Source organism: Passer montanus, unplaced genomic scaffold (assembly GCF_014805655.1).
Source record: "Passer montanus isolate IOZ18808 unplaced genomic scaffold, ASM1480565v1 scaffold171, whole genome shotgun sequence".
Taxonomy (NCBI): Eukaryota; Metazoa; Chordata; class Aves; order Passeriformes; family Passeridae; genus Passer; species Passer montanus.
In genome coordinates this window covers 543061-555052 of record NW_024364382.1, presented here as the reverse complement: position 1 = coordinate 555052, position 11992 = coordinate 543061, and the positions used below count along the sequence as shown (strand labels likewise).

General features: G+C 68.8%; 2 protein-coding genes across 6 annotated transcripts in view; both read left to right on the top strand.

Moving 5' to 3' along the window:
• Nucleotides 1-227: 227 nt before the first annotated feature.
• Nucleotides 228-8851, top strand: TRIM3 (tripartite motif containing 3). Its single transcript, XM_039704323.1, has 11 exons — nt 228-778; nt 2628-2862; nt 3238-3398; nt 3659-3839; nt 4288-5011; nt 5217-5320; nt 5572-5739; nt 5817-5985; nt 6659-6729; nt 6834-6974; nt 8212-8851. Exons 1-11 carry the CDS (start codon nt 651-653, stop codon nt 8362-8364), a joined length of 2235 nt encoding a protein of 744 aa, XP_039560257.1. The 5' UTR covers nt 228-650; the 3' UTR covers nt 8365-8851.
• A 2299-nt stretch (nt 8852-11150) lies between these two features.
• The window catches only part of APBB1 (amyloid beta precursor protein binding family B member 1), a 9689-nt gene continuing 8847 nt past the window's right edge, over nt 11151-11992 (top strand). The window contains exons 1-2 of one of the 5 annotated variants that reach the window (XM_039704296.1): nt 11151-11248; nt 11632-11968. In XM_039704296.1, the coding sequence (XP_039560230.1) occupies nt 11757-11968 (212 nt within the window). In that variant the 5' untranslated portion in view covers nt 11151-11248; nt 11632-11756. Of the gene's footprint in view, nt 11249-11303 lie in introns of those variants that run through there. The other 4 variants (XM_039704298.1, XM_039704295.1, XM_039704299.1 and 1 more) reach the window with 4 other exon arrangements.

The window sequence follows — 11992 nt, the reverse complement described above, 5'->3', positions numbered from 1 at the left end:
GAGCGCGGTGGGGCGCGGGGGCTGTGGGGTCAGCGGGGCACACGGCAGGGCGTGAGGCGTGTCCGGGGACGGGTGGCTCGGAGCCGGGGCTCGGGGAGGGCGGCGGCGGCGGGTGTGCCCGTGGGGCCGCAGGGCGGGTGCGGGGTGCCCTGCCGCGGCTGGGCCGGTGCCGTGAGGGGCGGGGGGCTCCGAGGGGCGCGGCAGGTGGGGCCGGCAGTGCGGGGCACACGGCGGTGCCGTGGCCGGGGTGTCACCGGCAGGTGGGGCCGGCAGTGCCCCACGGGGTGTCTGCGGGGCCAGGGGCTGCGGGATGCCGTGGGGAGGGTGCTGTGGGCGCCCCGGGGTGCTGAGCCCTGGTGCCACAGGGTGGGTGCCCGTTATGGCCCTGTGTGGGGTGGGCAGGGCGCTGTGGGGCACTGCGGGTCCAGTGGTGGGCTGTGGGGTGCCGTGCAGCGCCTCCCAGGCATTTAAATTCCCCCCGTCCTCAGGCTGAGGGTCTGCCAGGACCCAGCCCGAGCCTGTGGGGCGGGTGGGGGCTGTGTGGCGCCGTGGGTTGGGGCTGGGAGCGGCCGCGGGTGCCAGGCAGCCCCGTGGGCTGCTGCAGGTGCCTGCCCCTCACTGTGGCGTGCCTCCCAGGCTGAGGAGCCACCATGGCCCGCCACGAGCCCGCCAGCCCCGTGGTGCGGCAGATTGACCAGCAGTTCCTGATCTGCAGCATCTGCCTCGACCGCTACTGCAACCCCAAGGTGCTGCCCTGCCTGCACACCTTCTGCGAGAGGTGGGACCTCCCGAGCCCACCCTGAGCCCCCTGCATCCTCCCAAACCCCATCCCTGCCTGCACGCTTTCTGTGAGAGATGGGACCCCCTGAACCTTTCCTGAGCCCCTGAACCCCTCCTGAGCCCCCCTGCACCCCCCCTGAACCCCTCCTGAGTCTTCCCTGAACCTCTCCTGAGCCCCCCTGAACCCCTCCTGAGCCCCCCTGAACCTCTCCTGAGCCCCCCCCGAACCCCTCCTGAGTCCTCCCTGAACCCCTTCCGAGCCCCCCCTGAACCCAATCCCTGCTTGCATACCTTCTGTGAGAGGGACCCCTCATTACACTTCCTCCTGCACCCCACTGCACCCCCGGCATACCCTCTGTGCCCTGGCACCCACCCTCCATCCTCACCCTGTCTCTGAGCAGCCCTGCACCCCTCCGTGCCCTCTGCACCCCGCCAGCAGCCATCCCAGCACATCCCCACTGTGCCCTGGGCCCCCTGCACCCCACTGAGTCCTGGCTGCAGCCCTGCCACTGCAGCCCTCCAAATGCACCCCCCTGTCCTTACTGCACCCCCAGCCTGCTCTGCCCCCCCTGCTGCATCCCCGTGTCCCTGAGCCTGTACCCCAGCACTACGGGCTGCACCCCCAGTGTGCCCCACTGCAGCCATCCTGCACCCCCTAAAGCCTCAGTGTGAGCAGAGCCCCCTCAGCCCCTGCTGGTGGTGAGCCAGCCCCCTGCAGTCCCTAACCCTCCCCAGAGATGGGCTCCAGGCTGCCTGTGCCCCCCGAGGTGGGGCTGGGACCCCCTGCTCTCCACACCCCACTTCCCTGTGAGGGCTGCGCAGCCCTGAGCCCCCGAGTGTGGGTGCTGGGGGCACCCTGGCTGGGTCCCCGAGTCTTGTTGCTGATGGCCCCCTCTCTCTGTGCTCCCAAAGCCGTCTGGTCCTCGTCCATCCATCCATCCATCCATCCATCCATCCATCCATCCATCATCCATCCATCCATCCATCATCCATCCATCCATCCATCCATCCATCCATCCATCCATCCATCATCCATCCATCCATCCATCCATCCACCTCCCCAGGGGCACTGGCACTGCTGCCCTGTGTCCATCCTGTCCATCTGTCTGGCTGCCTGCTCCCCTGCCGCTCCCCCACCTGGTGTGACACCACGTAGCCCTCCTGTCTGTCTGTCCATCTGTGTCTCCCATCCTCGTGTGTCACTGCACAGCCCCCCCATGTGACTGTCCGTCTGTCCTCCTCCTGCACCCCAGTGTGACACTGCAGCCCTGCCATCTTGTCCATCTGTCCCCTGGTTTGTCTGTCCCTCCCACCCTGTTCTCACACCCTGGAGTTCCCCCACACAGCCCCCATGTCTGTCTGTCCATCTCTCCCCCTGCTCTCTGCCTGCACCCCAACCCTTCAGTCTGTCTTGCTGCTCCCCTCTCCCTGTGTTCCTCAGTGCCCTGTCTGTCCATCTTGCTGTCCCTGTCCCACTGTCACTGTGTGCAGCCCCCTGTCCATCCGTCTGTCCCTGTGGCACTGCCTGTCCCCAGGCCTGTCCGCGTGCCCTTGTTCTGCACCCTGACCCTCCCTGGGTGGCATGTTCCCCCTTCTGTCCCCCATCAACCTGCCTGTCTGTTCCCCTGTCTCCCTGTCCATCCATCTGTCCCTTCATCCCCCTGTTCTGCCCCCACCACCATCCCACATCCCCCATCCCCAGCTGGTCTTGTCCCCCATCCCCTTGTTGTCCCTATATCTGGACCCATGTGCCCCCACAGCCCCCACTCCTGTCCCTGCCCCCTCCACGTCCTGGCCCAGTCTGTCCCTGCCATGCCCTGTGACCCCCGTGACCCCTGTGACCCCAGGTGTCTGCAGAACTACATTCCGGCCCAGAGCCTGTCCCTGTCGTGCCCCGTGTGCCGCCAGACCTCGATCCTGCCCGAGCGGGGGGTCCCGGCGCTGCCCAACAACTTCTTCATCACCAACCTGATGGAGGTGCTGCAGCGGGACCCCGACCCCCGCGGGGCCCCCCCTGCACCCCTGCCCCCCCTGGGCGCCGCCACCGGGCAGCCGCTCTGCTGCCCGAACCACGAGGGAAAGGTGGGGGCCGAGGGGCTGGGGGCGGGCTGGGGGGCTGCAGGGGCTCAGGGTCTTCGGGAGTGGCTGCAGGGTCCTGGGGGCTGCAGGTGTCTGGAGGGGTCCCGAGGGCTGATGTGACTCAGGGGCACTGGGGAGCTGCAGGAGCTGGAAAGGCTTTAGGAGGGCTGGGATCTGGGAGGGCTAAGGAGCTCTGTGAGGGTCAGGGGGGTCGGGGGGGCTGCAGGCCTTGGAGAAAGGGTCCAGAGAGGGTCTGCGGAGGCTGCAGTGGTCCTGGGAGTCTGGGAGAGGCTGTGTGGGCTCAGGAGGTGATTTGGGGCGGGCTGCAGGGTCCTGTGGGCCGAGGTGCGGGGCAGCAGGTGAGCGCAGCTGTGGCAGGTGATGGAGTTCTACTGCGAGCCCTGCGAGACGGCCATGTGCCGGGAGTGCACGGAGGGGGAGCGGCGCGAGCACCGGGACCACCGCACCGTGCCGCTGCGCGACGTGCTGGAGCAGCACAAGGCAGCCCTGCAGCACCAGCTCGACGCTGTGCGTGCCAGGTACGGGGGCAGGGCTTTCTGGGGCTCCCCGTGGCCCCACTCCCACCGGTTGCAGCGCCAGCTTGGTGCCACCCACACACGGCGCAGGGAGAGGGGTGGCTGAGGGTGTCATGGGTACCGTGGGGTGTGAAGGTTCAGGGAGTGCCCGTGTCCTCCTTCTGCAGGATACCACAGCTGGATGAGGGTGCTGTGGGGCACTTCAGGGTTCAGGTGGGGTTGGTGGGGGTTTGGGACTTCAGGGGGTCCCCGTGTCTCCCCAGGCTCCCACAGCTGGCGGCAGCTGTGGGGCTGGTGGCCGAGATCAGCCGGCAGCTGGGGCAGCGCCGGGCTGAGGCCGAGGCAGAGATCGGGAGCAGCTTCGAGGAGCTGGAGGCAGCGCTGCGGCAGCGGCGGGAGGTGCTGCTGCGCGACCTGGAGGCCACCTGTGCTGCCAAGCAGCAGGTAACACACCTGGGGAGCTGTGCCCTTCGCCAGCCCTTCCTGGGAGGGTGAGTGGGTACCCCAGCCATAGCCCAGTGCCAGTGGCCCAGCCGGTGCAACAGTTGGGGTCCTGATGCAGCACCAGCGCTGGGGTTGTGGCCACGGCTGCGGTGCAGGTGGGGGTGCAGGTGGAGTGTTGGTTAGGGGTGCTGGGTGTGGGGGTCCCACACGGACACCACAGAGACGTGCCATCCCACAGGATGCATGCAGGCACAGCTGGAGGTGCTGCAGCAGGGCCAGGATGTGGTTCAAGTGGGGGTGTTGGCACCGGGGTCCCACCTGGTGCCACAGGTGATGTCCCGGTCGCACAGGTGCTGGAGGTGCTGCAGCAGGGCCAGGATGTGGTTCAAGTGTGGGTGTTGGCACCAGGGTTCCTCCTGGTGCCACAGGTGATGTCCCGGTCGCACAGGTGCTGGAGGCACAGCTGGAGGTGCTGCGGCAGGGCCAGGAGAGCATCCTGAGCAGCTGCGCGTTCACGGAGCAGGCGCTGCACCACGGCTCGGCCACGGAGGTGCTGCTGGTGCAGAAGCAGATGGGCGAGCGGCTGCGGGAGCTGGCGGCGCGGCCCTTCCCCGAGCACCCGCAGGAGAACGCGCAGCTCGAGTTCCACGCCGAGCCCGAGGGGCTGCGCCGCTCCATCCAGAACCTGGGCGCGCTGCTGACCACCAGCGCCACGGCGCACACCACGGTGGCCACGGGCGAGGGGCTGCGCCAGGCCGTGGTGGGGCAGCCCTGCTCGCTCAGCGTCACCACCAAGGACAAGGACGGGGCGCTGGTGCGCAGCGGCGGCGCCCGCCTGCGCTTCGCCGTGACCGGCCCCGACGGCGCCGCGGCCGAGGCCGAGGTGCAGGACAACCGCAACGGCACCTACGAGCTGGTGTACACGCCGCGCACCGAGGGTGACTTCGTGCTGTCCATCCTGCTGTACGGGCAGCCCGTGCGCGGCTCCCCGTTCCGCGCGCGCGCCCTGCGCCCCAGCGACGTGCCCCCGTCCCCCGAGGAGGCCAAGCGCCGCGTCAAGTCCCCGGGCGGGGGGCACGTGCGGCAGAAGGCGCTGCGCCGCCCCGCCAGCATGTACGGCAGCGCCAAGCGCAAGGAGAACCCCATCGAGGACGAGCTCATCTTCCGCGTCGGTGAGCGGGGCGCTGGGGGTCCTGGGCACTGGGGGTGTCTTGGGATGATGGGGGGTTCGTTAGGGCTCCCCAGGACGTGGGGTCTCTCTGGGCTCCTCACAGCTCCCTGGGGTGGTGGTGGAGGGCCCCAGGGGGTGGCAGGGGTTTACCGGGGTGGTGAGTGATCTCCTGGGGCCCCACGTGCCCCCCTGACTGGTGCCTGCAGGCAGCCGTGGTCGGGAGAAGGGCGAGTTCACCAACCTGCAGGGGATCTCCACATCCAGTGCCGGCCGCATCGTCGTGGCCGACAGCAACAACCAGTGCGTGCAGGTATGGACCCCTGGGACCCCCACTGACCCCCCCGGGTAACCCTGAATCCCCATGACCCCACTGACCCCATCAGCAGTAACCAATGTGTGCAGGTACGGCCCCTCCCGGGATCCCCAAACTGTCCCAGGACCCCCACTGACTCCCCCTGCTCCCCCCGGCCCCCACAGTGGTTCTCCAATGAGGGGCAGTTTTGGCTGCATTTCAGGGTGCGGGGGTGTTCCCCCGGTTCCCCTGACCTGCTGCCCTCCCAGGTGTTCAGTAACGAGGGGCAGTTCCGGCTGCGTTTCGGGGTGCGGGGGCGTTCCCCAGGGCAGCTCCAGCGCCCCACGGGCGTCTCGGTGGACACCAACGGTGACATCATTGTGGCCGACTACGACAACCGCTGGGTCAGTGTGTTCTCACCTGAGGGCAAGTTCAAGGTGAGGGGAAGCAGGGCTGCAGGGTCTGAGGGCTGGGGGTCCGTGGCACCTCCCAGCCTGACTGTGTGTCCCCCCAGACAAAGCTGGGCGCGGGGCGGCTGATGGGCCCCAAGGGCGTCGCCGTGGACCGCAACGGGCACATCATCGTGGTGGACAACAAGGCTTGCTGCGTCTTCATCTTCCAGCCCAACGGGAAGCTGGTGGCCCGCTTTGGCTCCCGCGGCACCGCTGAGCGCCAGTTCGCAGGTATCCCTGGGACCCCCCAGCTGTGGGCTCCCCAGGGAGCAGGGCAGGCAGGACTGCGTGCCCCACATTGCTGGGGCAGCTGGTGGCACTGGGACCCCTGGGGCACAGGTCCAGGCTGCAGTTCTAGACTGGATTTCTGGAAACGGTTCTGGGCTGTGGGTTCAGGTTCTGGGCTCAGGACTTGTTCTGAGCTCTGGTTTGAGTTCTGGGGCTGGACAGGGGGCCAGGATCTGGTTCTAGGCCCAGCACCAGGTTCAGGCCTCTGGGCTGGTGATCCAGTTCTGGGTACTGTCTCTGGATTCTGGTTGGGGACTGAGATCCCAGGCTCTGAGTTCAGGGTTTGGTTCTGGTTCCCAGGGTGGGATATGGTTCCAGGTTCTGGGTTTTGGTCTGGGTTATGAGCTGTGTGTCCTAGACTGGGGCACTGGTTTTGGTTCTGGATACAGATTGTGGGCCTGGGTTCTGCGTTCAGTTCTGGGCTGATGTCCTGGGCTCAGATTCTGGCAGTGGCTCCATCCTGGGGGCTCTGTCCATACCTCAGGGCTCTGGGTCCATCCTGGTCCTGCCATGGGGCCAGGGCTGAACCCTGCCATTCCCCTCAGGGCTGAGCCGCCCAGTCCTGGGGATGAGTTCCCCGTGCCCCTTTTGGGCTGAGCGTCCTTTGTCTCCTCAGGACCCCATTTTGTGGCTGTCAACAACAAGAACGAGATCGTGGTGACGGACTTCCACAACCACTCTGTGAAGGTGAGCGCAGCCACAGGCAGGTGCTGAGAGCCCCCTGGTGCTCTCAGGGCCGGGGGGCTGCAGTGACCCCCCAGACTGCCACGTGTTGTCCCTGTGCCCACCAGGTGTACAACGCTGAGGGCGAGTTCCTGTTCAAGTTCGGGTCGCACGGGGAGGGCAACGGGCAGTTCAACGCGCCCACCGGGGTGGCCGTGGACAGCAACGGCAACATCATCGTGGCTGACTGGGGCAACAGCCGCATCCAGGTACCGCGCTGTGCCCGCATGGACACCTGTGCCTGTGCCTGCACAGACAGCTGTGCCTGTGCCTGTGCCTGCACACACACCTGTGCCCACACGGACACACCAGGTGTACAACGCTGAGGGCGAGTTCCTGTTCAAGTTCGGGTCGCACGGGGAGGGCAACGGGCAGTTCAACGCGCCCACCGGGGTGGCCGTGGACAGCAACGGCAACATCATCGTGGCTGACTGGGGCAACAGCCGCATCCAGGTACCGCGCTGTGCCCCCTGGGTGGACACCTGTGCCTGTGCCTGTGCCTGCACGGACACGCATACACCTGTGCCTGCACACCTGTACCTGCACAGACACCTGTGCCTGCACGGACACACAGACACCTGTGCCCAGATGGACACCTGTGCCTGTGCCTGTGCCTGCACGGACACACAGACACCTGTGCCTGCACACACACCTGTGCCGCAAGGACACACAGACACCTGTGCCTGTGCCTGTGCCTGCACAAACACCTGTGCCTGCATGGACCCACACACACCTGTACCTGCACACCTGTGCCCACACGGACACACAGACACCTGTGCCTGCACAAACACCTGTGCCCACATGGACACACAGACAGCTGTGCCTGCACACACACCTGTGCCTGCACACCTGTACCTGCACAGACACCTGTGCCTGCACAGACAAACTTGTGCCGCACAGACAAACCTGTGCCACACGGACACACGGACACCTGTGCCTGCACACCTGTACCTGCACACATCCCCCCACTGCAGCCCAAGGGGGCTCAGCGCTGCCCCCTCCCCATCCCACGTGTGTGCTGTGGGGCACCTGCAGGGAACCAGGACACGGCTCGGTTTAAGTGAGAGCAACTGGAGAGGATCTTGGGAACGGGGAAGAGTCTGTGCAGGTCTGCAGCCAACTGCAGGGGTCTAGGGACAACTGGGAGCAACTGGAGTCAACTGGGAGCCACAAAGAAGGGTCTCTGGTCAACTGGGAATGGTCCATGGGGGCCTAGGGTCAACTGGGAGGAACTGGGGAAGAGTTTTGCACCAAGAGCAACTGGGATGGACTGGGAAGGGGTCTGGGGTCACCTGGGAGCAACTGGGAGGGTCTTGGGTTACCTGGAATAGGCCTGGGGGGGATCTTGGTCACATGTCCCCAGAGGGAGTGCATCCTGCAGGTCGGGGGGCCATCGGGGCTGGGGGTCCCTGGGCCACTGGGCACAGCTGTGTGCACCCCCTGCAGGTGTTTGACAGCGCGGGCTCGTTCCTGTCCTACATCAACACGGCGGCTGACCCGCTGTACGGCCCGCAGGGGCTGGCCCTCACCTCCGACGGCCACGTTGTCGTGGCCGACTCGGGCAACCACTGCTTCAAGGCCTATCGCTACCTGCAGTGACGGGCAGGCACGGCGGGCGGGCTGCGGCGGCAGGGAGCCACGGCTGCCCCGCGGCCTCGCCGCCCCCCACGCGCCAGCCTGGCTTCATGTGCACTTTATCCCAGGGGCAGCCGGGCCTGGGGGGTGAGGATGGGTCCCGCGGGGTGGGGGCTGCCTGGGGGTCACGGTGTGGCCCCTCACCCACGGCAGGGCCAGCATCCCACTGCCCCTGCTGACAGGGTTCCCAAGGCGTGGGGGGTGTGTGGGCAGGGGGAGTCGCTGGAAGGGCTTGTGGGGGGCTGTGGGGTGGCCAGTCCAGAGCCCCATGCCTCTTGAGGGCTGCCCCCCCTCCCCAGCTCCCCTCCCCAGCTGTGGGGTGACTGTGTGTGCCTGCTGCCCCACTGCACTGCTGCTCCACAGCTCTGGGGGGCTCCGGGGGTTGTGGGGCAGCTGCCGCACGCTGACAAAACTGTATGTACAAAATAAAGTATTCTGGAAGTACCCTGGCCCCGTGCTGCCCCATAGCCCTGCCTGTCCTTCTCACAGCCTGCCCTACAGCCCCGTGGCCTGGGGCCCTGCCAGGCAGTGCCAGGCCAGCAGGGCCAGGCACGGTGCCTGGAGCTCAGTGGCACCACGGGTGCCTGCCTGGCCTGGGCATTCTGCCAGCACTGACCCATCTGCAGGGACAGGGACAGACTGGCAGTGGGGACAGGGTTAGACTGATCTCTATTGGGCCAGACTAGTCTGTGCTGGCAGCAGGGTTTGGGTTGCACTGGTCTGTACTTGTACTCAGTCAGACTGGGCTATGCTGGCATGGAGAGTGGGTCAGACTGGTCTGTACCAGGAGTAGGAACTGGTCCATGTACCCAGGAGAAAGCAGTCAGTGCCCTGCTAAGCCACTCAGACCCTGCAGGTCCCTGGGGCCAGTGACCCCCGGGGATACCACCGTGGAGGGGTCACGGAGCTGCTCTGCCTGGTCCTCGCCAGCTCTGGCCATGCTGGGGCTCCTGGAGGCAGCAGAGCTCAGCCAGACCCTGCTCATCATCCCCCACCAGCCCCGACCCGGGGGCTCCCAGAGGTGACCCTGTTCCCAAGCAGGGCTGGAGGGAGGACCCAGGGCAGTGCACGCCCGTTCCTGGTGCTGGGAAGGCCCTAGAACAGATCACCAGAGCACGGGCAGGACAAGCAGGGCATCAGGTCCGGCTGGGGCTTGGGAAAGGCAGCTCCTGCCTCACCCACTCGCTCTCCTGCTGGGGCAGGGTGACCTGGTGGCTGCGGGACCTGGTGGGTGTGCCTGCCTGGGGCTCAGCAGAGCCCGTGGCACCGTCTCATCTCCCTGGCATCCCACGGAGCACCTGCAGCCTGGCTGGGACAGCTGCTCCTTGTTGGGAGCCCCTGGCTGAGGGCCAGGCCCAGGGAGGGGCGGCAGTGGGGCCACATCGGGGGCCAGGCACTGCTGGGCTCCCCGGGGTCAGTCCCACAGAGCTGTCCCACAGGGCTGTCAGTGATCCCGACGGAGTGTGTCCTCAGTGAGCCCACGGAGCACACACGGGTGGTTGGGATGTGGCTCTGCCAGGGCAGGAAGGATCCCAGAGGGTCTGGCCAGGCTGGACTGATGGGCCAAGGCCAGCAGTGTGAGGGTCAGCAAGGGCAAGCGCTGGCTCTTCTGCTCGGGCCCCCAAAAGCCCTGCCACACCTCAGGGCAGAGGGGCTGGAGATGGCCCTGGGGGGCTGTGACAGGGCTGGGTGTGAGCCCAGGGGTGCCAGGTGGGCAAGGGGCTGGTGGCACCTGGGCTGTGCCAGGGCAGGGACTGTCCCCTGTGCTGGCACCGTGTGACACCTCGAGGGCTGTGCCCAGTTCTGCTCCTGCAGGAGAGCCCTGGAGGGGCTGGAGGAGTCCAGGGCAGGGAACGGAGCTGGGAAGGGGCTGCAGCCCAGGAGGGGCTGAGGGAGCTGGGAAGGGGCTGAGCCTGGAGCAAAGGGGGCTCAGGGGGAAACAGAGACAGGACAAGAAGGAACGGCCGCAAGCGGCGCTTGGGGAGGCTCAGGTTGGGCATCAGGAGGAATTTCCTCACAGAAAGGGCTGCCACGAGCCGGGAGCCCCGAGACCCTCGGTCCAGCCGGTGGTTTGGGGGTCCGGGGGCACAGCAGCCGCAGGGAGCCCCGGTGCTGCCCCGCCCGGTGCCGGTGTGGGGCCCGCGGGGCGGAAACCGGCGGTGCCGGGGCCTTGGGGATGCTGCTGGGGGTAACGGGGGCTTCAGCCGGGCTGAACTGGCCCGTGGCACCGGAACGGTGGGGCGGGCACGGGCAGTGCCGGGGTCACCGGCCTGGGAGCGTCACCGGGGGGAACGTCCCCGTTCCGCCCAGGGCCCGCTGCCACACTGGGCCGGACCGAGCTGCCCGCCGCCGGCAAGGCCGGGGCTCCCGGTCCCGGGGTACTCGGCGGTGTCCGGTGGTGAGGGCCGGGCAGGGCCCGGAGAGGTGCCGGTGCCGGTGGTCTCGGCCGGTGCCGTTGGTGCTGGTGCCGGTGATGCCAGTGCCGGTGCTGCCGGTGCGGTGGTGCCGGGCAGGGTCCGGAGAGGTGTCGGTGCCGGTGGTCCCGGCCGGTGCCGATGGGGCCGGTGCCGGTGATGCCGGTGCCGGTGATGCCGGTGCCGGTGCTGCCGGGCAAGGGTCCGGAGAGGTGCCGGTGCCGGTGGTCCCGGCCGGTGCCGGGCAGGGTCCGGAGAGGTGCCAGTGGTGCCGGTGCCGGTGGTCCCGGCCGGTGCCGGGCAGGGTCCGGAGAGGTGCCGGTGATGCCGGTGCCGGTGCCGGTGGCGGCGCTGTCCCCCCGGTTGGAAGCGGAAGTGACGCGGCCCGAGCCCCCCAGCCTCCCCCGCGACCCCCGGCAGCGGAGCCGCCGCAGGTACCGGCAGCGGGGCAGAGCACGGGGGGCACGGGCGGCCCCGCTGCCCGGGCGGGGATGGGGCCGGGGCTGAGGCCCGCGCAGACCCCGAGCGCCGGGCCGGGGCAGCGGAGAGGGCTTCCCCTTCCCGGTGGCATCCCCTGGCAGGGCCGTGCGGCGGGAGCCCGGGCCCGGCGGCGGGGTGACCCCGGGGCTGCGGTGGCGGAGGGGACGCGGGGGGACGCGGAGCCGGGGGGATGCCGGTGCTGGGGGTCCCGGGGGAGGCGCGGGGGTGCCGCGCTGGGGAAGGGGCCGGGCCGGGCCGGGGATGCCGAGTCCTTGGGAGGACCCCGGGCCGCGGAGCGTCCGTGCCGGGGTCCCGGTGCTAGCCGCGCTCCCCGCAGGCCCGATGGACGCGGAGGCGCCCCGGGGGCTGTAGGACCCCCCTCCGCACCCAGCGCCGGCAGCTGCGGCCGGGCCGGGCCGGCTCCGCCCGCCGGGGGTCCCGCCGCCCCCCGCGTGCCCCGCCATGTCGGGGGCCCTGAGCAAGCGCAGCGACCTGGCCAACGACAACCGCTGCCCGGGGCTGAGCCTGGCGCTGCCCGCGGCCCCCGAGCCCCGCACCGGCCCCGGCGGCGCCCCGGCCGACGAGCTGCCCGGCGCCGGCTGGGCCAAGGCCGGGCAGGACCAGAACCGCAACGAGCTCGAGCCGGGCCCGGGCCCGGGGCGCTCCCCCGGCGCGCACGGCGAGAGCCCCGGCGCGCT